Raw genomic sequence first — 26,108 nt, forward strand, 5'->3', positions numbered from 1 at the left:
ATTAAGTCTTGGTTGCTTGTGAAACCAAGAGTGGAGTCATTTGTTCCCTGGAACAAAGAAAACCTAGGGAAATTCACAGTACAATCTCAGCAGATCAGATTTTCAGTCCATTATTCACTAACTTGAACAATTTTGCATTAATTCACAGGACTTACCACATATCTTTCAGTAGTTGCTTTATCTTCCATTTTACTGAGTTCAAAGCCACCTGTGCAAGTTCATCTGCCATTTTCAATGTCTTGCCATTGCCAAATCCATCCCACTGTTGCTCACCAGAATAAACTACAGCCAGCAAGAACTGACACAAAACACTGACAGTTCTCTCACCACCACCACTTCTCTCTTGTGATCTAAAATGCAGCCTTTACCCCCATTTAAGACACATGTTTACAAGTAAAGGTTTTTGCATTGACTTGCAATTTTCTCCACTTCCAAGTAGCTGATGGCAATCACATGAAATTTTAATTGCAGGTCACAAGTTGAACCCTTCAGTCTCCTTTACAATAAAATATATCTAAAAGCCATCATTTACAAGCTAGTGCTTACTCTATAAATGTAGTCCTGCACAACTGGACTTGAATATTCAGGAGAAGGAAAGCCCAACCAAGAAAATGGACTTGCTACCATAAAATGTCTGTTTAAAGACAATTACACTTCATGTCTCCTCAGAACTCTGACTTCCATTCTGATTTTGATCACATAAGATGGTCTTCCTTCCTTTCTATGGTCTTCCCTCACTGTGCTGACCTGTTGAAGTTGTAACCAGATACTTGTAAATGACCAAACTGGCCTTTGAAGCATGACTAGGAGTATCCAGATCATTATTCTGTTTCGCATCAGCACTATGTTTCTGCTTATCATGTTTGTTGCAGTGATCCCTGGACTTTTCAAGAGCTTACATCTCAGTGAAAATTCTTCTATTTCCTTGCACTCACTGCTTCTGCTCAGCAAGGACCCTCTTCAGTATCCTGCCAGAACTAGTGGGGATTCCCAAGATCCACCTAAAATTTTGCTACAATTAAAACACGTCCAACTACATAAGACAGACTTTCTCAGATCCAGTTACTAGCCCTTTGTCAGTTACAGAACTTCCTTGCTAACTTAGCCTTTCCCTTTCTTTCCTTTGCTTTCAAAGTGAACTTCTCTTAACAGATCATCTTCTTTCCAAACAGGTCTCCTTCTCCTAAAGGAAAGATTTCTTCACATATTTTTTGCAAATGAAGTTTTTTATTTAATAATATTTACTCTTCAGAAACAGAGGTTGTTTAGTGTTACTTCCTTTTCCTACAATCAAATGCAGTCACACTCAAATTTCAAAAGTCACCTTTATAATATGCTCATCAACAAGCTGATTTGAGTGTGCTTCTTTAATAAATCAAAACAACTCTTTATGACACCTTCCCTGAGTGATTACAGCACTTTCTTACTTTCTTGAGGGATTTCTAGTTACTCTTCCCCTGAAAACTCTGGGCCACAGGCAGAGATGTTCCTAATAGCATCAAAAAGCAGATATCTCTCTGCTTGCACTGACAGCTGCTCTCTCGTTTCAATGAAACAGTCTGAGGCACATCAGTGATCACACACCTTTAGAACTGGTCTAGACACATGATATAATTTCCCCCATTGTAATTTTAAAAATCATCTTTCTCATGCACTAACTCACAATTAGTCATTAAGAATGGAAACACTATCTTCACAGTAATACCAGAACAAATTTGTACAGTGTCCCTTCCAAACCTCCTTCCCCACCCCAAAACTGCCAGAACTGTAAATTCATACACTTTAATAGCTTAACCACTATCCCTGTGACACACACATGAAATGTTCTTATGGAAAATGCTAAACAGCAGCTAAACCCCTCATCCCAGCTAAAAGTAAGCATGAAGTGTAATGAAGGGCATGATTTTGGCTGTGTGGTTGTTTGTTCCCCATCTCCTTAATTGCCTGGGTGCTAGAAAAACAAAAACACTGCCTGGTGCTCAGTTGTGAGCTCCTCACCCTCCCTTCATCAAAAGAAAAAAAAACCAACAAACCACACAGAGTCTGAATTCACTCTGGAATTAACAAAATCCAGGATGTCACTCTCAAAAGCATTGTTGAAACAAAACCAAACTACCCAGTCACTGGGACAACACAGAGAGAACTGCACTGTGGAGACACCATGATTTTCCTTGCTTTTTGGTACTGAGCTACTGGAATGTTACATATATATATATGTGTATATATATTGCAATGTTATATATATGTCACAGATAACCGGAAGGCTATCCCCACTGCACTCACACAGAGCAGAAATGCAACAGCTTTACCTCCTCTTCTAAAAGGAATGTCTTGTTATGCCTCTTAGGCCCATCAAGCATGTTTTCAGATTCAGCTTTGCTGGTAAATCTAAAACAAGAGTCCTAGAAGTAAATTAAAATGCAAACACCTGGTTTTATAAGGCACATTAATCCAGAATAAGGAACATATTCTTGGATAAATTAAGAAAGGAATCCAATCCACCATGCTGTGCCAGGGGGATAAAAATTAGGGGATAAAAATTATTAATGACACAGCATGGTGAATTCCTTCCATAAAATGTTTGTCTGGTGGATTTAGAGGAGGGGATGAAAGTTTCTGGAGTCTGAATTAAAGAATTTGGATGGTATAGTGTGTTAAAGAGAAACCCCAGGTGGGTAGTTTAGTTTCTGGAAGATGTAGGTAGAAGAAAATCAGGAACTCCTTCATTAGCACCTACAAATAGGTCTCCTGTCTCCAAAAGCACTGCTCTGTCTCAGCTGTCAGTTGCATTTATACCTAAACCCTTGCAACCTTCCCCATTTGCAAAACACGACAGCACCACAGCAAGACAGAAAGAAGCACCATGGAAAGGGAATTTAATGCACCAGTCATGTGTGAAGAATAGACCTTTGGCACTGGTGCTCCTCCTCCAACTCTCCCCTCAGTGTGCACATCCCCACATGAACGAGCCTGTAATACACATTTCAAGCCACTCAGTGTTATTTTCCAGACAGTTTTCTCCATGCTGGATCCCTAATGGAAGTCATGCCTGTAAAATAAAATTACTTGTTTGAATCTCTTCCTCCAGGGCTGACTGAGTACACAAAAGTCATCCGTAGGAACAGAAAATTACTCCAAATATGTGAATCTCCAGTGTCTGAAGCTGGTTGAGAAGGTAGAGCTATCACCTCGTGTAATAAAGGAATAACATGGCAGATGTCATTGTATCAAGAAGAGTGTGAGAATCCAAAACCATGGGCTAAGAAATAAGGGAACACTTCTGCTGTGAGGCACACACTGCCTCACATTGCTGTTATTTCATGCTTTTCCTTGCCTATTTCCAGAGAGTAATAGCCACAGCCACTTGCAGTCAGGAACTGAGGGGTAAAGGAATTACTCTCTGGATGGGGAAGTTCATAAGATCTTTGCCAAAACCCTTTTAATTAACAGAGACTTATCACTGGACAAAATTAGCTCACAGGAACTTGAAGTCTGCTACTCAGTATTGAATTTTCTCCAACAAGGCATAGAGTACAAACAAGAGACTTCCCTGTCAGCATTAAAAAAACCCCACGAACTAAAATAAATCAACAATTCATATGTACTGAAATTACCTTAAGTTTCTCCTTACTGTCTGCCTTTCCTATTGCACATGCCATCTGTTTTAAAACAAACTGTCTCATATTTCCACAAGTTATTCCACTCCTGCTGTAAGAGTAGAAAGCATCTTCTCAAGAGCTCCTTAAAGTCTGCAATTGTTGTGTGCCTCCTTTTGCTTAGCAGGTTTGAGACTTATTCCAGAAGTAGGAGTACAGCTCTCCTGCAATGTTGCACAGGTCAGATTCCAGAGATCTTAAGCTTTAGCAGCATCCAGAAAGAGTTGTGACCTCTTGCAGAACAGTCACACTCCCTTTGCTTCTTTATGGGGGTGTAGGATGACTGCTAGTGCCAGCTGTTCCCAGCCTTCCAAGCATGCTGATCACACCCTTGTGTCACCTCCTAAAGTCTTCTTTCTACAGTCTAGGAACCTTTCTGAAGCTGCATCTTCACAAGCTGTCAAAGTTAGCTTCCAGAGGATCATGGCAGCCATAACAAATGAAAGGCGCCTTACAAAGTGTGTGCTACACTTAAAAGGAAAATAAATTCATGTTACTTGGACATATATCTACAAGAATAACAACTAGCTGCAGGCAAAATGTCCCTGTTCTCCATTTTCGTCATGTCTGCAGGAGACTCCATTCACTCTTTACCTCGCAGCTTCTGCTTTATCTTCCTGGCAGCAAAAACTGCTCCTACAGCCTCTCAAGAGAGGTACCTGAAACAAAACTAGACCTAGCATCCTCTTTCAGATGACCTCTGGGACAACTTCAAAGTACCATGAGGCACCTTGTTGTTAAACAAGAGTCATAACACTCTCAAATTAACTGGAGAAAAAATTATTTCCTGTGCTACAGTGTGTCTCTCGGTGCAAACTCACCCGCACAGTGAGCCATCACAGTGGACAGCTGTCTTCCTAGAAAGATCAACCCTTGCAGCCAGCAGAGCAGTGCCCAAGCTCCAAGCTGCACCCCAGAGCCCCACAGCACAACAAAGAGTACAGTGCAGCTTGCAGCAAACCCCTTCTTGGCCAGTTTCCATTCCACAGACCTCCTAAATTAAATACACTGATGTACTAGTTCCCCATTTTCATTATTGATGATCATGACTAATCACGATAGTAAGTTTAAAACAAGGAGGCCTTTAAAACACACAAACATACCTCATGATTAAGATTTTGTTGGTATTTTCAATTTCAGAACTACTCTGCTCCTGTCATAAACATCCCTTAAGGCTCTGCTGCCCAGCCAGCTACTCCTTACCTTCCTTATCACAGCCTTACCAGATTTCTTCCCCACCCCGAACAGCATTTCCATAGTGCTTCTGTTTTCCAGCTATGGTTTTCTGAAGTGCAGCTCTCATTTAAACTTCTGCTTAATATTAAAGCCCTTTTCAAATATGTAATATGAAATTAGTTTGAATCCAGCTGGGGAGGAAACAGGATACACTGGTTTAGCAAAGTATTATTCCAGACAAGCAAAAGACACTGAATAAAGATTTTAAAAAATAACAACCAGAATTTTTTCCATAAACTGAAAAAAACAGAAGCATAAGGATGGGATATTTTGTATAAAGGACAACTTGGGGTTGGAGTACAGGCAAATCCTGGGACTTGATAACAACCTTCCAATCCCAAGCATTTGATTTCTTTCTACTACAGTAACACTCCATGAGATAACTTGCAAAAACAACTTTCCACACATCTATTACTCAAAAGTGAAACACTTTGAATAGCAAACAGACAATACTAGAGATTATTAACATGTGCCAACCCAAACTCCTCAGAAACTGAGAAATCCTGAAGGATGAGCCTACCTTACTAGGAGGGAATATCAGGAAATCTAAACTCATCACTTATTTTAAGCACTTATCCCAACAACATTCCTGTAAAATATTCCAAAGCACATGATTCCAACACAATCTCCCATCCAGAAAATACTGGTAATGAGAAAACAAATAGATGAAAGACTACTGTTAATTGAGGGCTTAAACTGGTCATCCCACCTCCTGTGACCTGTATCATAAACCCTTCTTAAAAACCCAGGAGTTAAATTCAAACAGATATTATGTCAGATTGGCTATTTTAGAATATTTATGTTTCAAGCAGTATTAATATCTAAGTAACTACTGGCAGTGAATCTGATCTTTGCAGCTTCCACAACAGATTAATGACTTGGACTCAGTTAACACACACAGGCTTGAAACTTCCATTACTTCAAAGCATAAACTTGAGAAGGACATGCAGCCTCTTGGTCTCAACACAGCACTGACACCAGCCCCAAGAGGCCAGGACTTCCTCAGAGGAAGGCACAGCACTGGCCTGAGACATCAATCTCTACTGCCCAGCAACCAAAGCTTTGATGCTCCCCATCTGAAAAAAGTCACGGGGGGGTCTCTGCTCCTGAGAGTTAGGGATATGATGGAGAGGGATGCTGAGCTGATATAACCTGCTCCAAGTGATTCCTGATTCCAGCCCAGGCCTGCTCTCCAAGGCTGGGCCCAGTGGGGATGCTCTAGGTCTCAGCCATAGTTTACCTGTGGTTTTGCACCCACACATCCCTTGATTGTCTATGAGCTAATGAACTCTGCAGCCTCATTCACCAAGTACCTTGCATAGTTAATAGCAAGTAAGCTTCTTTGAGAATGATTGGAAAGAAGAGTTAGCAGAAACTCGTCACATGGGTTATTTCCCAAATTGTCCAAAATGGGGAAAAGTGGAGGAAAGCTCCTTGTATCTTCTTCTAATTCCCTAAATGGAAAGGTATCTTTCTTGTGTTATCTCGACATGTTCATTTGAAGATTTCATACTCAACTGTCATGTCAGCAACAATTCTGAGCAGAAACTTTGATTGGCTAAAATGGAAATGGTTGTATATTCTGGGACGAAGGGAGGAATGATGAATCTGACTCCATGTTCTTAGAAGGCTAATTTATTATTTTATGATCGATATAATATTAAAGAATACTATACTAAACTATACTAAAGAATACAGAAAGGATACTGACAGAAGGCTAAAAGACACTAATGAAAACTCGTGACTCCTTCCAGAGTCCCAACACAGCTTGACAGTGATTGGTCATTAAGTTAAAACAATTCCCATGAAACCAATGAAACAATCACCTGTTGGTAAACAATGTCCAAACACATTCCAAAGCAGCAAAACACAGGAGAAGCAAATCAGATTATTATTGCTTTCATTTTTTTCTGAGGCTTTTCAGCTTCTCAGGAGCAAAGTCCTGGGCAAAGAGATTTTCCAGAAAATATGATGGTGACAGGAAACAAAGATCTGGTTGTGGAAAAATTCCTTTTTTCATAGAGAGTAGGAGACAGTTTCAGTCTACCTTCAACAAAGTACAGATTGGCTTGCCACTCTCAAAAGCACTGTAGCAATCCACCTGCTCCCACAAAACAACCTCAGAACATCTGCATCTCTGTAGTACTGAAGTAACGAGTTGGACACACTCAGCCAAGTCTCTCACAGTGAACACGTTTCCTCTCCATCAACACTGCAAGCTGCTGCTCTGCAGATCAAAACAGCCAGCTTCCCCAGGTAAGACAGCTCCTTCCTGGAAATGGAAGACAGAGCTGCCTTATCTCAGCAAAGGAAAGATAAAAGGTCACTAAGTAGCAAAGTTCTCACCTTGAAAGCTTTGCCCCTTGATTGACATGGAACGACCAAGGTCATGGAACTTCTAATCAGATGCCTGCATAATTACTAAATCCCTCTTAATTATATCAGAGAGCCAAGACCTCACTGGAAAGGCAAAGCAAACAAAGAAGCCAATGAAGCCTCCTCTGTTGTTGGAGAAAAATGGTAATTAAAAGTCATGAGTGCACCAAAGAGTGAGGGAACAGCATCACAGTCACTGCTCAGTGTCACTGCTCAGTACTCAGCAGTGACTCGCATACAAAGCAGCAGGCTCATCTCCCTAGGGAAATTACAGGGTACTGTGTTAGGCAGCAGTGTGGAGAGGGAAAACAGGGAAAAAGAGACAGAGAAAGAGCAACTCCTGTAGTATCAAGAGCTTCATTTACCACACAGAGAGGGGCAGCACTGCCAACCAGGCCCAAGTCTAAGAAGTGCTTTCCACATATTTATGGCAGCTCTAGAAAGCCTTCTCCCAGCCTTAGATCATGAAGTATTCCCCTACTTTGAAGAGCACAAATGAAGTAGATCTTGTGTTCAACCTAATCCAGCCCACACACAGCCCCTGCCCAAACAAAGACAATTCCAGTGGAAAACCTTAACCTCAATAACCTGAATTCAACCTTCGAGACTGCTCGTTCTCCAGAGGCTACCCTTCACAATATCATCACCAGAAACCACAGAACTTCAATCTACCCTTAGAAAAACCCTCCAAAAACTCAAAGAAAGACAGAACATGATCCTGCCCACACCACAGGAAATTAAACTAGATAGTCATGGGACCTGCTGAAACCAAAGCATGTGCTTTTACTGATTAGACTTTGAGAAGATAAATGCTGATCTGTTTCCTTCCTAATGACAGTCCACAGCATCTCAGAGCACCGAGATGTCAAAGATGGCACTGGACAGAAAAAGGCACCAGTTATCTACCATTATTTGCAAGCAAACACAAGAACCTCTCTGATCTGCTATACAGACAGTCTGAAAGATCCAATCCTAAAGACGATCATGTGCGAGAGGTGCAAAGTCTGGACCAAATCCATGAAGAGATGGACTTTGATGGATTATGATACTGTGGCAAGAAACCCAGTCTTACTCAGGGCACTCAGCCCTTCCAACACACAGAAAGGGAAGTGTGAAACACCAGAAGCCCGAAGAGAACAGTTTGTACATTGCAGAGATCAGAACAAAGAGACATTTTCTACTTCACCGCTTCAAGTACAATGACTCAAAAAGACACATCTTCAAGATACTCTAGGTTACAATGCCTCCCCTTCAAAACAGGAGCAAGAAGGAATTAGCGATAAATGCAGCAGAAGCAGTAATGCAATTTGTGGAATAAAAAACTATTTTATTCATTAATAAAAATGAATAAAAAATTAATAACCAACAATCTCTGGCTAACTTCAGCCATTTCATTATGCTTAACTTTGACAGACTCAAATCTAATAAACTCATATTGAAGTGCACCTGGTCCATTTTCATCTCTTTTCTGAACTTCCATTGCTCACCAATGCAATGCCTTTCCCCTTCACTGCTGCAACCTAATTCCAGCACTCTATTTTGTAATGCTGAGTGCTAAGCACCCAACCCCCCTGGAGAGCACTTTACCTGTTGAAGATATCGCCTGACACCTTCTGCAGATACTGAAGTGCATCTGCCACCTGCTGCACAGCCTCCTCCCTGCGTAGGTCTGGCTGGATCAGGGGCACCGAGTATGTCTGCCCTTCCAAAAAGTGCTTCTGGGCTACTGTGGCCATTGTACCTAAGGGAAAGAACAAATAGGTCATCACACATTAAACACACTGCCATTTTGTCACAGCAGTTATTCAGGGACTTCTACTTTCTGCTCCACTAATTATTTTAGGAAAGCGTTTGCAACAGAATTGGTAAGCTGAGGAAAAAGGCACAAGTAGTAAGGCTGACATATTGGATTTTTAATACATTAGGAAGCTACAGTGAGCTGAGACTCTCTTGCTTATCTGAGTTTTCTTGGAAACCATAATTTTACTTTAGCATGCTACTTAACAAACCTCTGCTCAGTATTGTGCTGAAAACAAAGACCAGAGTTAGAAGCAAAGTCGGTTCAGAGTCAGGTCACAAGACTCATCACAAATGACCCTGTCCCCTCATCCCTTTCCTCATATTCCACGAGGATATATTTCAGGTCATCCAACCCTATTAGCAAAAGGCAGCATTTCATCTTACACTTCTGCTCCAAGAAACACACCATCAGGCCCTTCCAAGAACAGAAACCACGAAATCACAAGGCATGCATGGGCACACACCCCCTTGCTCCAAGTAGGTTAATGGGAGTTCTTCCATTCTGAGACTCCCAGGAGCTCTCTGTTGCTGCTGGACTGGATTTTTCCTCAGTAACTATCTTGAAAGAAGCCTCCTATTTTAGAATCCTTTCACATCTCCAGTCTAATCAGTCACCAAAATGTTTCAGTTGTGTGCCACACTCCAGAGCTGTATGCACACTTTTGGAAGCAGCTGGGCCAGTACCACTGCTCTATGGCTCAGCCAGGAGAAGGTCACCCACCACCCACGTTTCCATCCTGAGCTTTGCTCACCTCTCCCTCAGCAATTCCCAAAAAGTTGGCCTCCCATGTCTTTACTCACAAAAATAACAAAAAAAGTTCCTGGGACTTGGAAGAACATAAAGAGAAAAAAAAATCAATTTCTCTGAGCACATTAGAAACTGCAAACTCACAAATACATTACTATTAGGACATGCTAAAGAACGAACAGAGTAGAGTCTCCATACAGTTTTCTAACCCAAACTCCACTGCTAGGTCTACACAACTCCCTCCAATCTTGTTTTCTCCGTGTCTCTTCTCACTCAGGCTGTAAAAACCAGACAGTTCACAGGTGCTCATTACAGGGTTTCATGAGCTCCGTATATCTGTATAAGAAAATATGCATTAAGCTGAGGAGAAGCAAAACAAAGGAGGATGAAAAACCAAGGGATCAGAAACAGACAGGGATATCTCAGGATGCACCACATTCCCTGTATAGTACTTGGAAGTCTGCAGGAGCTAGTTCAGAGAGCAGTGCTGTGTGCAACCTGCATTCCTGGCTCTATAGCAGAGCAGGCTGAGAATGACACAGGAACACAGCCCATACAGGAGAAATCCACAAATCAGGAGCCTGAGGAGAAATAGTCACAACATAAAAACCAGTTTAATATGTGAAAATTAGAGGGGTCTTCAGACATGCCTTCAATTCCCTATCTTGCTTCACAAAACAAAGAGATAACAGATTTGCAGCCATTTCTGTATATTTTAGAAACACCACCCTCTCCAAATTTTTCCTTTAAGATGATACCACAGTAGGGTAGGAAAAGCTTCCTGTAAATGTGATGTGGCTGTCATTGAAGGGTATTCTTTTGGGATGTTTTATTTTGGGTTTGCTGAGTTGTTTTGGGGTTTTTTTTTTGGTGGGGGTGTTTAGTAATGAATCATATGAGATGCAAGGGTATGCACAAGCCCTTCCACAGTTAACAAATTTGCAAGATCAAGCCCAGCCATTAGAAAGCTGGCTCTGCTGCCAGTCTAGGAAGCCTAGACCTACTCTGTTTCATTTCATGCATCACTGGCAGCAAGGCTCTGTATCTGCACTCTTTAGCAGCAATGTTTGCACACTGATTAGTCTTCTTGACTGGGCCTGCTCTGCAGACAGGAAATTATTATTTAGAGCTGTAAAGCACACAAGTTAATCTGAGATGAGTACAGCTAATTTTGAGACAGCAGTTTTTGATCTGCTGACCACAATCAAGCTTCAATACTTTTCCTTTCAAAGCTACTATTTGACTGTCACCATGGAATAAAGTGACCAGTAACACAGCAAGGACGTGGTTATGAGTTACTCTGGCCCCAGCAGCAAAAGGAGTTTATAATCCTCCCTGCCACTGGTCAAAACTCTGCTGTTGCATCAGTGCTCCTGATGTTTGGGATGCCTATTTTTAACTCAAATCAGCTCAATGACCCAATTCACCACACACAGCCAGATAAACAGCTGTAATTGCCCAGTCATGAAACACAGGGAGAAGCAGGGGCAAGAAGGAAACTTCTGAAACTTGTTTCATTATCAAAACCATTCCTGTGTAAAGGTAATCCTAAGAAAGGCAAGATTTTCACCTCTTGAGGCCAGCTAAGATTATGCAGCCCCAATAAGATCTCTCAGACTCTCACCAATCCTAATTCTCCTAGTGTCCTTCCTAAAACCAAGCTCAGCTCAGCTCAGCTGCTGACTTCCAGATGCTCCCACTCAAGAGCAGAGCTCCTCTGGCTACTCCCAAAACATTTCTTTCCCTACAGTCAGAAGCTACAGACTCTCCTTCAGGTCCCACTGCTCCCTTGCAAAGAGAGGAGCCCCCAGTACCGGGCAAAGCAGGAAAATCCCTGGGTTCTCCTGCTCACACTGTCACGGTTTGTCTGCTGGTAAACATCACCTTCACAGGTTCTCCATGAAGACTCTCAAAGGAGCCTCAGACTCTCACCTTTCCTAAAACAAGTAGTGGAGAAATATGGCAGACTCTGGAAATTACTGCCAGAGGCAGATACAAGGGACAATTCTTTCTGTGCAAGTTGGAGAGCTATAGCAAGGAGGAGGAAAAACAGCAACATAAATGGCTAGACCTGGGCAAAATCCCATGCCACAGCTGCTATTTGTTACCTCCTAGGACCAAATGAATTGGAGAAATAAGCCAGTTTTACAAACAATTTGAGGAAGGGTCACCACATGTTTAGAATAAAAGGAGAATTGCTTCACTTAACAGAGAGAGACTGCAAGAATAAGGAATATTTTAAAAGGGAAAATTCAAAATATTCCCAGCAGAAGTCAGGAAGGAAAGCAAAGTCTGAACATCACTCAGTAAGACTGACTCTTCCTTCATCTCAAACTCCAGTGCACTGAGAAGGAAGCAGCACATTTTCTTGCCATGCTCCACTATCAGAATTAGTACATAAAAAATAAAAAAGTGACTGCTGGGTGTTAAAATATGTCAACTCTTCTACCCTATCCAATGGGTGCCAAGCCTTCATGTAACATGAACAGCAAAGGTGCAAATAAGCTGCTTGTATCTTACGTATAGAAGGGACTTCCAGCAAAGCAACAAACTGGTTCCAGTATCACTCCAGAATCTCACAGAGCGTGTTTCTGCAGGAAGCACAGCAATGCTGGAATTATGACAGCTGACATGGAATACTTGGATGCTACAGTGAGAAATGGACACATGTGCCCAAAGAAAGTATGAGTCACAAAACCAGATGTCAGATCATCCAAGAGATTTAATCACTAGTGGTGTCACCACCAATGGGTCACACAAAGCAGAAGAAACAGCAACACAAAACTCTTTTTTTTTTTTTTTTGTGATCAAAGAGGCTCTGGAAAAGAGCTGCAGCATCTGGGGGCTCCAGCCATTTTTTATTCAATTATTTTTTCTATGTCAACTCTCATGATCAAGACAAATAGGCTCTGGTGTTATATAATAACCTCATTTACCTTATTAAAGTGAAAACAAGGAGAAGAAGGTTGTTTTCTCACTGCACCACCTGCTTCCAAGTGCTATGTTCTGATTTGGAAGTTCTGACTAAAGCCAGTGACTGCTCAGATTTGCACTTCTGCCTTAAGATGCCTGTGCCTTTCACCTCAGGCAAGCTGGTCCAAAGCTCCTCAGGGCTAGAGGCTATTCCTCTGCACTCAAAGCTGCTCTCTCCCTCTCAGCTCCAACACTCACACTGCAAAAGCTGAGAGAAACAGCAGGGGTGTCTCGCCTCTCTGGACGACCTAAACCAGGACAGACACAGGCTGAGCACCCCAGGGCTTCCAGGCATTTGGAACCAACAACTGGGCTTACTCTTCACTCACCACAGCCAAGTCTAGTGCTTGGAGGGACATGTGGAGCTCCTCCCCTGGAAAAGAAAGTATATAATTCACTGCTCTGGATAGGTAGAGAAACACTCCACCTGCTTTCCTCACCTCTCCCCATAAGAATAAAACTTCTCATGTTAAGGCAAGCCCCAAAGAACTCGTTACAGAGCAAACAGAGTTTGTAAAAGAAGCAACACTTCTCTAAGTTCTTTGGAAAATACTGCTCTGTGGAGGATTGACCACTGGGATGATTATCTAAAATAAAACAACCCCACAACCTTAAAATATTTTAGTTTTTCAAAGGAACATCAACAAAGGCAATATTAAAAAAAAAATCACAGCTGCCCTTAACACAGGCAGAATGAAATGCTGTGTACAAGCACTTACCAGACCTGTACTTTGCTGTGAAAGTAAAGGGAGAATAAGGCAAGCCATCAACAATACCTGCTCCCTTAACATGTTTCAAGAAGCTAAAAAGAGCAGGCTCAGGGGACAAGAGGGATTAAATACTTTGAAAAAAATCAGCATGTATACTTCAAAGCCACAATGGCTGCTTTAGCAATTAGTGTGCTGCTGCTTCTGTCACTGCATTGGAAAGGCAGCAAGAAAGGCAGTATCATCTCCAAAAAGAAGTGACAGGCTATTTCTAACCCCGTGTCTCTCTTTGGTAGGATCCTAATAAAAGATCAATGCCTTGTAGCCACCTGTGAGGACACAGGGATCAGCAATAAGCAATAAAACCCATCTGCATATCCCTCACCACACCCCACTACCACCAGTATGGTTCCAAAGTGGGAACAGACCAAACCACAAATGAACTACAGTTTAAGACCGAACACACTCAAAAGATGGAGCAAACAGGCTCCAGGCATAGCTCATCAGAGAAAGTGCTGTCTCTTCTGACAGAGCAAAGTCACATCCATGACTTGGCTAACCATGAGAAGTCATCCTAAATTCCTCCCTGAGAGTAATTTCTTACGTGTAATACTTTCTACCATGTTTACCTGGACAAACATTTTCCCATGGTCAAATCTGCTAGCATATTCAAGTCATACCTTGATTGTTCTGGAGGCTTGCCTAGAGGCTATCCCAACAAAATATCAGAATTAAATCCTCTACGGAAAAAATAAGAGCAATATTAAAAGTTAATTATAACACCTTGCCCTCCACAGATAAAGCACACTCCTGTGAGTTTACCAGCTGCAAAAACAGAGAACAGTATTTTAAAAAGAGACTTGAAAAGCTAGAAAAGGAAAATATACCATTGGACATGAAATGCTGTTCAGAGCAGGACAAGGCAGTGCGTGCACACACACTCAGATGTAGACACTGAAACAAAAGCTAGAAATTGCTCAAATGCAGCACGGGAGCCTATACACAAGTCTAATACTACGCAGCGTACAATCACTCTGCCCAGGGCTGACATTCATGGGAGGGGATGAAATTTAGTCCTCCAGCAGAGCATACAAGAGCTAACTATCCTGGGTAGGACAGCAGGATGCATTTCCAGCAGGGACATGAGAGGTTCACCACAGTCCCTGCACTAATCCAACTTTACCCTTTTTTTGGGGAAGCAAGGTGGGGGCAAGAGAGAAACACTTTGGTAAGTTAAGAGGATGAAAGGTCTATTTATATTTCTTAATTAACCATCTTCTGCAATGTTATTAAGCAGCAATCAAAGATGCAGATGCTACTGATTTGATTGGCAAGAGGTACACTGTGCTGTGTATTAAGGAACTCTGCCCCTATAAATAGGTCTAATCACCATCTGAAGGCTGGAAGGCAGTGATGAAAGAAAGCATTAATAAGACCCTAATTAGGCCCCGTAGCAGGCAGTACTCCACCAGGGTGCTCATGTTACTAGAGGTCTCTCATAGTAGCACCCTCAAAACCCTTTGTAGATGTTACTGCTTTGGTCTCAAGACCTCTAGCAGCTATTTTAGACAAGAGTGGGGTTTCTCCATCTTTGGAGTGCTTGGCATTGCCTGTAATTTTGCCTCCCAGTGCTATTTCTGGAACTGAATGACTCTGCCCATTCCAACTGTCCCACCCTGCCCTCTATCAAGGAGTGAATTAACAGAGGAGCTGGAGTTCCCCAGACATAGAAACTGGAAACAGGTGCAGGAAAGTGAAAACCTTGAGAAGCCATCATTCTCCCTCCCTCTCAGCAGCAGGAGCACACCATGGCCCAAGCTACATCACAAGGTTACTTTAGCCACAGCTTTAAAAGCCATTTCTGCTCCTCTCCTCCAGCTTTAGAGGATACTTGCTCAACCTCAACCCTTCAGCCTATCCTTACAGTGCAGCATTACCTCAGAAGAACACCAGCAACAAAAACCCCGCGTTCAAAATGAATCCACCTCCTGCTCCCACAACTGCTCATTGATATGGGATGACCCGAAGAGCCAAATCTTCTTCAAAAGGAGCCAGCCTCACATCTCACCATGGCCCTGCAGAAGCAGAAGAGCACTGAGGCACCTGACAGTCAGCAGGACTACCTGAAGAAAAGCCTGTCAAAAATCTGCTTCAGAAAGCAGGAGCCCAGCACTCAAGGCACCTCCTTCTCAAGAAACCAGAATCTGTTAAAAACACCTTTAGCTCAGACACTCTGCTTGGAAAGAAACAGCTGTGGCAGCTACTGTGGGTGAAATCTGGAGACTCCCCCATACCCAAAAAACTACTCAGAGCCACTTAGATTTGTTGGTTTGTCACTACTGCTGTATTCCACTTAGGCTTAAGAGAAAGAACCAAGATTTGAGATCTCAGAGCCCAGCTTTACAATAGCATGTGGCAACTCCTTGGCAAAATACCTGACATTTAAAGGTGGATTAGATACAACAAATTACATTGACTCTCCAGAATGCTGGGGAGGATGCCATTACATTATTTTTTTAAAAGATAATCTGAAAAGTAGAGACTTAAAAGAATTTAGAGTTGCATTTCAATCCTGCCAGCTCCATAAGCTAAGACCCCCTCTAAGCCACTACTGTCTTCAGGACAATCTTTCCCCTCAACACAGAGCTCTGTTTGTGAAGCACAGGCAGCCTCCCTCACTGCATCACCTTGCTGAGAAAGCCCTGTCCTCTATGCACAGGCTGAAATGCATTTCCTCCAGCTGGATACATAAAGCCCATTTTGACAGACAGATGTTGATATCCAAAGTTAATCAGATAATCCCCTCTGCGACTGCCACCTTTGGCTCCCATCAGTAATGGAGACAAACAGATGCCGTAATGAACAATTGATCTGATTCCAGGGTACACAGCTGACCACAAACACTCTGCTAACTGCCTGCCTTCCCTTCCTAGCATTACTTATTACAAAGGAAGCCTGAACAAACAGCTCAGCTGCACCTACTCTACAAACACCGTAACTAAAGTTGAGAATCCCATCCCAATGTCCAGCCACAGCTCCGTCTTAGATGTCCTAAATGGGGGCACTTTGGTTTTGTATGCCTGAAGTTCACAGAAACCACTGGCTATGCAAAGTCCTCCAGGGAGCCATTTGTCTGCACTGAGTTCTCTTGAACAGTGGGATTCCAACCAGGATGCTGCTGTAGAGCTTCCTGCAGAATGCCTGCAGCTTCTCATTCTCACTATCAGACCACAGCAATACTTACTTCCAGATACACACCATGAAAGGAAGGGAAAGGAAGGAAGGGAAAGGAAGGAAGGGAAAGGAAGGAAGGGAAAGGAAGGAAGGGAAAGAGGGAAGGAGAAGAGGGAAGGAGAAGAGGGAAGGAAACGAGGGAAGGAAACGAGGGAAGGAAACGAGGGAAGGAAACGAGGGAAGGAAACGAAGAAATCCAGGTGGTTTTGCCCTTCTAATTTTCTGATGCAAAATCAGCTCCACCCTCCTGCAGAGGGACCTCAGCTGCAGATCCAAGCACTGCCACAAACCACACCTGGCAGTGTCCTGGTTTTCACCTCCACATTCAGCACCCTCTGCTCCAAGGTTCGGGGGTTTTGCAGCCCCCAGGCTCCACGCGCAGCATCACAACAAAGCCTGAGACATTCAGTGAAGGAAACAACTAAATCAAACCAGCGAGCAGATCAGGTCCTGCCTGTTTTATACATTCAAAAGCAAGGGCAATGCTTGCATTTCTAGAAGATGACAGGAGGGGAACTCACTAAAGAAGCAATGTCTTCAAGTCTGTTCACATTTGCTAGAAGGAATATCCCTACAGAGTGGCCTGACTGACAGGAGCTGATGAAAAGCTGGGTCAAAAAATGACACCTGGGTGAACTATTTTCTGGGAAAGGTTATCTTGTGAGGGAGTCTAAGCAGAGCTGATTAGCTACAGAAATTGCTTTTCTGACTGATAAAAATGATTCCTTTCAATCCCTTACACCACAGCCATGGGAAACATAACAATTTCAGACATAATCCTCTTCTTCCTCTGCACATTACCTTTAATCTAAAAAAAAAGTTATAAAAAAAAAATCTGCCTTGCTCTCAGGATTACCTCAATACCATTTTTCCCCAGCCCTCAATTTCTACCCCTCCCTTTCACTCCCCAAGCTGAGCTTGACGTGACCACAGTCACCTGGTATTCCCAGAAGCCAGATTGCAGAGCAGTTCCCAGGAATTATCTGCTTTGAGTTTTCTGGCCCAAGAACCTGTGAGCTGAGAGAACAGCACTTTGTATCTGAAGGAATGAAGATTTAAAACTCAGTTTAAATATCTGGAGTGATAGAAGAAGGACAGACGCTAAGAATAGCAGCCTGTGCTGCTCCAGGCATACCTCAGGCACCCTTGTGCCTCAGGGCTCTGGAGGTGTGCCTGTTTCCCCCTCATTCAAAGCATCCCAGGAATACAGAGATGTATCAGGCAGCCTCTGCATCCCAGCTTTACTGCTCAGACAAGACAAATATAATGAAATATCTGGAGAATTTATCAGCCAACCTTCCTAAAATAAAGTCTAAGCAAGGGGAAGTGGAGTTGGAGCACCTAAAATTCCCAGCAAAACTGTCATGCAGGAAAGTCTCTACAAGGACATGCCAAAGCCACTTTGCTTCCAGGCCTTGCCTGTGGCAAGAGCAGCACTCTGCTCTGCTTCCTTTCACTGCTGCAGGAAGGCTCTGCATTTCAGGGAACTGCCAAGGAACGGGGGCAGTTCTAACCTCTACCTCCAGGACAGGTGAGCCCAGCCTGCACATCACGGCCAGCAAGACCCAGCACGCCACCTCCGTGAAATGAAGAGGTGAAATAAAAATTCCAGCTGAATTAAAAATAAAACATGAAATAAAAAATGCCAGCTGGCATTTACCTCAATCACGTGAAACGCCACAGCCACATCCAGCACTACCCCACACTGCTTGCTGGGAGCTGCACTGGGACTTGCACAGAGTCAAGAATTAGCCTCCTCTGCACGGGGATAAAGAGCCTCCTCTTTGGAAAGAGGTCTTTGGGAAAATCCAGGTGCTGTTCAACCATTCAGTACCTGAACCACATTTAACAGCCAAAAAAGAAAAGAAAAGAAAAAAAAAACAAACAAAACACAAAACCCCCATAAACAAACCAACAAAAAAAATGAAAAGGAGGGGGAAACCATATGACAGGATTTCCTGTTATTACTTAAATAAATACTACCAATGACCATCACTGCTGGATGTGAATTCCCTACAACATTCCCTACATCCATCAGCATCCTTTCTTCACGTACACAGCTAGGTCTAGCAGTCCTATGGTCTCCTTATTGGTCTCCTTATTTACTTTGAACATAAAAAAAAAGATTATTCCAATAACTTCATCAGCAATTTGGGCTCACTTGCAAACACTGACAATATGGTTTTATTTGACAAATCATTACAAGCAGCACAACTACTGGCCTGGGAACAGTACAAAGCACTACAAATAGTACGACTACTTGGAATAACACAAAATACCCAAACCCCATCACAAGCCATCAGCTGACTTTCTGAGGAAAAATCCCATAATACAGAATTCTGTGTCTCTCTCAGACGCCTCCTTCTCTTTTTTTTTTGTTCCTCCCTTCAGGCTGCAACATCTCCTGTCTGTCCCTACAGGGTACCTGACCTACACTGAAAAGAGGCATTGCCCTTGCCATTCCCTGAAACACTGCATGAGCTCAGGAGTCCTGGATCTCACAGCCAACTTGAGAATTCCGTGCTCCATGCCTGCCTGGCAGATCTCCCAATCCATGCCATGGCTCAGCACCGAAGCACCATGTAACAATCACGGAATGGCTCAGGCTGGAAGGGACCTCCGTGGCTCATCTGGTCCGGCTCAAGCAGTCACCCTACAGCACCTGGCACAGGACTGCACCCAAATGGTCCTTGAATATCCAGCGAGGGAGACTCCACAACCTGCCTGGAAAATATTTTTTTTCAGGCTGAACAGACCTAGCTCCCTCAGCCTGCCCTCACAAGAGAGATGCTCCAGTCCCTTAACCAACTTCGTCGCTCTCTGATGGAGCTCCTCGTGTCACACGTCCTGAGCAGTCCAGAGCTGGACACGGCACTCCCTCAGCAGCACTGCGCAGAGGGGCAGGCTCACCTCCCTCGACCTGCAGGCAATGCTCTCCCTAACCCATGAAAAGTGCAAGGAACCATTTTCCAGCGCCGCTGTCCCTCCCTAACAGGCGCTGCCAAGCTCTCCGGCCCAACAGCCGCCGGGGCTCCCGCCGGGCAGCGCCCGTGGCCCCCAGACGGGACAGGCCACAGGCCTTGGCGGAGGCCCCGCTCGGGCCCGGCGGGAGGCACCCACCGGAGCCGGAGCCGTTCCCGGAGCCGCTCCCGGCTCCCCGCGGCGCTCCCGGGGCTCTGAGGGGCCCGGGCTCGGCCCCGCCCCCGCGCGCGCTCCCCGCCGCGCCGCGCGCTCCTCACCTGCCGCCCGCGGCCGCGCCCCCGCGCCCCGCGCCGCTTCCGCCCTGACGGGCGCGTCACTTCCGGGCGGCCGGGGCGGCCCCGCGGCCGGGGGAGTGTGAGGGACGGTGGGGTGGCCCCGGCCGGAGGGACCCCGGGACCGCAGCGAGCAGCTGCTGGCCCTGCGCGGGACACTGCCACGGCCACACCGTATGCCCGAGAGCCGTGTCCCAGTGCTCTGCGAGCTCGGGCAGGCTGTGCTGTGCCCACTGCCCTGGGGAGCTGTTCCAGTGCCCAACCACCCTCTAGAGGAGGAAAAACCCTTACCTGATACCCAACCTAAACCTGCCCTGGCACAGCTTCAGGCCATTCCCTCGGGTCCTGGCACTGTCACCACAGAGAAAAGATCAGTGCTTGCCCCCTCTTCCCGTCTCAGTGTGGAAAAACACCAATCACTTGTTTAAAAAAAAAAAGTTTAAAAGTAATAAAAAAGTATTTAAAAGTATTTTAAAGTATTTAAAAGTAATAAAATGGTTATAAAATAGTAATTAATTAGAGTAATAAAAATTTGGACAATTAGGATTAGGACAATATAAGACAATAAGAACAAAGAGTTACAGACGGTCTGGGTACCTTTTCTAGGCAAAATAAGCCCGAAGAAGGACACACGTTAACAGAGGATTAACCCTTGAAAGCAATAGCCTGTTGCATATTCATACACCTCATACATGATGCCTGACTCCCATTCAAACAAAGGATTCTGTCTGGTCAGTGTCAACTTCTTCCTCTGAATCCTGACAGCGTCTTCAGGGCTGAGCGAGGTGGGAAGAAGTTCGTTTCTTCTGATAAGAGAGCAATAAATTCTTTTTCTCTGAAAGATTTAGGTGTCCTGTGGCTGCTATCTGGTGCAAATACCTCATTCCTTTCTTAAAAAAATATCTCACATACAGAGTTTCTATTTGAACATTATGTTACAAGCTAAAACTATATTTAACACACTACTTAAAAAATTAATACAGCATAACTTTCTAACATAACACATATAATAGTCATTTTAATATTTGCAAAAAGCCAATCATAAAATACGCATTTTTCGCATCAGGAAAGTTGAACATCACTGTGAGGCCTCCCCTCAGTCGAGCAGACCGAGTGCCCTCAGCTGCTCCTCACAGACCCTTCACCATCCTCCTGGCCCTCCTTTGGACACTCTCCAGCAGCTCCAGCCCGGCTGCTGCACCTGCCTGCTTTGCTTCCATGTTATCTGGTACAGAGTGTGGCAAGCAAAAGGGGGAATCTGTCTCCCACTGCTCTCCACTGCTCGTGTTTAGAGTTAGGCAATTTAAAAGCTGATTTAACAAATACAGAATTTTTAAGAATGTTGCTGGAGTTTGTTACTGTGCTTTCACGCTTCCCTTTGTGCGCACATGCCCGCAGCCGAGGTCTCCCAGCACAAACCCTCGTAAAAAATGAACTGTGAGAGCGCATCCATAAACATTAACCCCACACCTTAAAGGGCTACGTGCTGCACATGACACAGGTATTTGAATGCTTTTCCACTTCAGGATCAGAAACAATTTCTCCAAACTTATGTCAACAGTTGCAACTTCACGCCGTTGGAATAGCAAATACCGGCTTTTGGATGCACCGGGGAACACTCGTGATTGATATGTAGCATCGAAAGCGGTGCACAGGGGAAAAACGTAAGGCAAGCCTCTTCAAACAGGGAATGCACTCGAAGACATCAGCACCCACTCATGCATATTAGCTCAGGGAAAAGGGTAAATTCGTTGCATAAATCACCTGTTGCAGATTGTTTGCTCGGTTCCCCTTCCTCTGCAGTGGGAAGCGCAGACTGAAGGGGGGCAGTGGTGCTGGGCCCAGGGGAGTTGCAAAGGAGATCAGTAGCCAGCAGCAGCTTCTGTGTTTCAGAGCCTGCAGGAGGTACAGTCCTTGCCTTTGTGATGTTTTAATGATGGGCCTGGCAAGACCCATAAGCATGGAAGGCATAAGGGCAAAAGGCCTGAGCACTAAGGATCAGGATAGGAGATGAAATTCTCTATGAGGAATGGAAAATCCTGCCAAAAACTCAAAGCAGATAAAAAATCAGATCTGAGTGTGAGCAAGGAGCGTGTGTGTGGGTGTCAGGACCTGTCAAAAATAAAATGGGGAAGCGGATGTAAGAAGCAACAATCCAATCTATTCTTATCCATTTTTATTTATATACTGCTGCCAGAAAGCCTGCCAAATGCTTTTTGCTGCTTGGTGAAATCCAGTTCAAACCATTTACAAAGTTCAAGAGAAAGCAAGAGGTGATGGCAGGCTGACACAGTCCCCTCCCATGGCCCCCTCCCAGCCTGAGGAAGAGAAGCCAGCAGGTTTGCAAAATCCATCAGTAAAGGACACAAAGAGAGCTAACAGAGAGAGAGAAAAGACTGGATCTTAGGCTGGGTGGGCAGAGCAGCAGGGATACAGCAAGTCCTGGGTGAGCAGCAACAGCAGGGTAGCACTGGACTGGATAAAGCACCGGATAAAGGAAGACCCTGGCAGTGGCTGAGAGGCTGTAAAGGGTTCTGAACTCCTGGGTGATGTTGTCACATATCAAACTTCTTTCCTGTGCAGACAAGAGCTGTCTAACCGAGCAGGTTGCAAGCAGGTGTGGACAACAGCACAGAAAGAGTCTGGAGGCAAATCAGGAGAGCAGCTGCTTGACACAGGGTTTAGTTCAAGTGCAAAGGCACCAGTCTCCATCCAGCTGCATGGCTTGACTCATTCCCAGCCAGTGGAATACTGGACACAGTTTCTTCTCTCCCCAGAAAAATGTTTACTGGATACATTCCATAACTTTCACTGGCTGCTTTTGGTGGTCCTGAGGACAGGACTCTTTTAGTTCACCAAAGACCACCCTCAGGGATCTGACTGGCACCTATGACCACCCAGCCCACACTGCACTGCCTTGCATTGGCAATTCCAGCCAACAAAAAGTCACATACAGTATCTTTCTCCTCCAACAAAAGGAGCACTACTGTCTAGGGTCTTCTTCTGTCTGTTAGCTTTTCCATCACTACAATACTCAAGTGTTTCCACCCTGTCCAGAACTCTCGCATAAAAGCAAATTTTTCCCCTGTAAGCTAGACCCATTGCAATTATCTATGCACAAACTGATCACTCATCTATTGTTGTGTCACAGCCACAAATTCACGAGCAGCAGCCAACCCTTTTAGATTCACATTGTATTTGAAGTAATTTTCACATTTCTGAAGCTGAATTTTCCTACCAGAGTGCTTTTTCTGAAGTAATAAAAAAAAAAAAAAAGGGCAAACCAAAACACTCAACCTTCAAAACATTAAATTGACTTGCTCTTTCTTTTGTTATCTTTTACTGAGCAAAGTCACCTTGAGCAGGTAATTAGTGCCTCACTTTTCTCGCTAGAAAAAGGGAAACAATAATAATTTTCCATCTTTAACATTTTTAGGATGGAAAATGTTGCTGCTTAATAATTATTATAATGTTTTATGCCAAAATTTAATAACATAAAACCTGAAGGCAAAATGTAAAAAGGAAAGGTGAGGAGAGTACAGAATGCTGCTGTGGTTGTGTGTTGAAGGTGCTGGAAATTCTTGTAGTCTGTTGAACAGCATTTGTCAAACATTCAGGCAGAACTGTCTGAGTCACTTTTGCTCAAGGTCAGAACACAAACCAGCTCTTACTCCAGACATCCCTCTTGTTTTGGGGCTTTTCAGATCTGAGGGATGTTTTGCTATTGCAGCTGGATGTAGGGTCGAACTCACCTAACCTTTAGAATTGTTTGGAACTCCGATTTTGCTTCAGGTCTGCCTCTAATGCTTTGCTTGTGGCAAACTTTCCTTAGAAGAACAGGCAGGAAGGAACTCTGTCCCTTGTTCTGTGTCTGGTGACAATTAGCACCTCGTCTGAGAACACACTAACAATCGGTATTTGCTCACAAGATGTTGAAACGAGACAAAACTAAACAGTGTTTTGTTATTTGGGAGTGAAAAGTAAAAGGCAAAGTAGCTTTATTTCCCCATGGCATACAGATGCTCTATCTATAACATGAATACCTGTATTAGCTCTGAGGCATTCTTACTGCAGGGGAATAAAACAAGGGCCAAGTGCAGCCCCTTTTCTTTTTGCACAAGCTTTCTTCTGACTCAGGTATCTGGAGACACTTTTTCCACACACTTCCTCACAAACATGTGGCTTTCCTCTTCCCCTAAATGTGGGGCTTTAGGATAAAATTCAGTGGAATGAACAAACTAGAGCCTGAAGTTGATAGAAGTACCATACCTGTACCCCTTCTCGACCACCCTTGTTTCTCTTTCTTCTCAACTCCTTCAGCTTCTACACTTTCTCCACTATCATCCAAGCCTACTGCTCAATCCTGGAGTCACAGCTTTAAACATCACTCACCAGCATCACATTTCTTATTCCTCATGAGTGCCAGAGCCCTTCTGATGCCCTGTGCCTGCCCTGCCCATCAGACTGTAAGTGCTGCAGGGCACAGCGTGCCTCAGTGTTCCCCACAGGGCTCGGGCTGAAGCACTCAGACAAGGCTGGGAACAACTCCCCCTCTCCCCTAATAGACAACAAAAATGAAATTCCTTCAGTGCACACACGAGTATAAAAATGACTCTTGTATTACTGGCACCTCTTTGTATCACTGCACTGAACTAGTGTCTCTGACACACCTTGAGCTGATTGATAAGGAAAAGCTGGATGGCAAAGTTCTCTGTCTTAGAGTCTTCCCAGTGACACTTCAGCTGTGAACTTCAAAGTGCCATTCGTCACATTGCATCCACACAATTTTGCATGCTCACAGCAATAATCTTTGTTGATTAAAAAAAAAAAAAAAAGCACGTTTCTGAAATAAAGGTATATCAGTGAAACAATGGTAAGAAAAATAGACCACAAAGAGGAGAAAGTCCCTGGAGAGGAGCACAGATGAGGACAGTGTTCCATGCACATTCTTTTACTCTCTGGCTCCTTTCCACACTGCCAGAGCACTCCCAGCCCTGGGAGTCCTGAGTGGGGCTGACCTCTGTGCCCACGTGAGATGTGTGGGAGCACAGCACAGCAGCGTGGCTGCAGGCTAACGCTTTTATTTCTGTAACGTGGATTCCTCAGAGCATGGTAACAGGAGGTAGGGATCAAATCCATTCTTCTTGCATAACTGAACAGAGCATTCCCACTAGGCTACCTGGCAAGACATCAAACCTCCCATACCAGGCCTTTATAAAAAAATAAATGAAAGAGAGAAATATTAAGAGCAGCCATGGCTAAGAGAAAAGCAACAGGTATCCTAAGGTCATCCATTTAGCCCTGCTCCCAACAGGCCCAAATTGCTTGTTTACCATTAAAGTCAACACATACAAGACTCACAGAATCTGCAACATTCTATTACACCCTCACACTCTGTAACAACCACGCACACAGCCTTTTACTCACATTCTGTAACACCTAGCTATTTGCCACGCAGTCCTGGCTACCATTTCAAGGCAGAAGGCAGCTATTCAGAGCTTCTCCCCTTTGCTGCAGCCATGAGCCCCACTGCTGGCTGTCCTTCTGTTGCCTTCAAGTCAGGGGTTGTCTAATGAATGAATTCATGAATTCACGAATTGCCCTGTGCCACGTGAACAGGGCGTGAACCCAGGGAGGAAGGAGCCAGCTACAACTCCCAGCCAGCCTGCGAGTGAGTCATTGTGGAGATCGCTCTTCTTTTGATTCTGACATCCATTAAGTTTATTTAGAACAGTGTGGGTGCTAAATATTAGATGTTGCTTCCAAAAAAATGGAAGATTGATTTTTTTTTTTTTATCATCCTGAAAGTCTCAAATAAAAATCAGCACTCTGATGAAAACTCACTGCACTCCCTCCCCCAGTTTTGGACATTATTTTTTGTTTGTTTGTTTTGTTCTTAATTCTTCTGGGCTTTTAGTTCCTAAAAGGAGAAGAAAAAAGATGGAACTCTCAAAAACATTTCTTCCTTTTTTACAAAAATAGCTCTTTTAAAAATTTGTGGTTTTAAAATCACATATATTTAAACTAGGAACTTGAATAGTATTTTATCAGTTTCCAACATTGTTCTTAATTCTTCTGGACTTTTAATTCCTAAAAGGAGAAGAAAAAAGATGGAATTCTCAAA

The 26,108-nt window shown here is 43.9% G+C and overlaps 1 protein-coding gene across 4 annotated transcripts in view; it reads right to left on the bottom strand.

Annotated features, from left to right (window-relative positions):
• WASHC1 (WASH complex subunit 1) overlaps window positions 1-26,108 on the bottom strand; it is a 59,517-nt gene that overhangs the window by 18,890 nt on the left and 14,519 nt on the right. The window contains exons 1-2 of one of the 4 annotated variants that reach the window (XM_038155631.1): window positions 19,970-20,049; window positions 8,856-9,009 (exon numbers count right to left, since the gene is read on the bottom strand). In XM_038155631.1, coding sequence (XP_038011559.1) covers window positions 8,856-9,004 — 149 coding nt within the window. In that variant the 5' untranslated portion in view covers window positions 9,005-9,009; window positions 19,970-20,049. The other 3 variants (XM_038155632.1, XM_038155630.1, XM_038155629.1) reach the window with 3 other exon arrangements.

This window comes from Motacilla alba, chromosome 1A (genome assembly GCF_015832195.1).
Source record: "Motacilla alba alba isolate MOTALB_02 chromosome 1A, Motacilla_alba_V1.0_pri, whole genome shotgun sequence".
Lineage (NCBI taxonomy): Eukaryota > Metazoa > Chordata > Aves > Passeriformes > Motacillidae > Motacilla > Motacilla alba.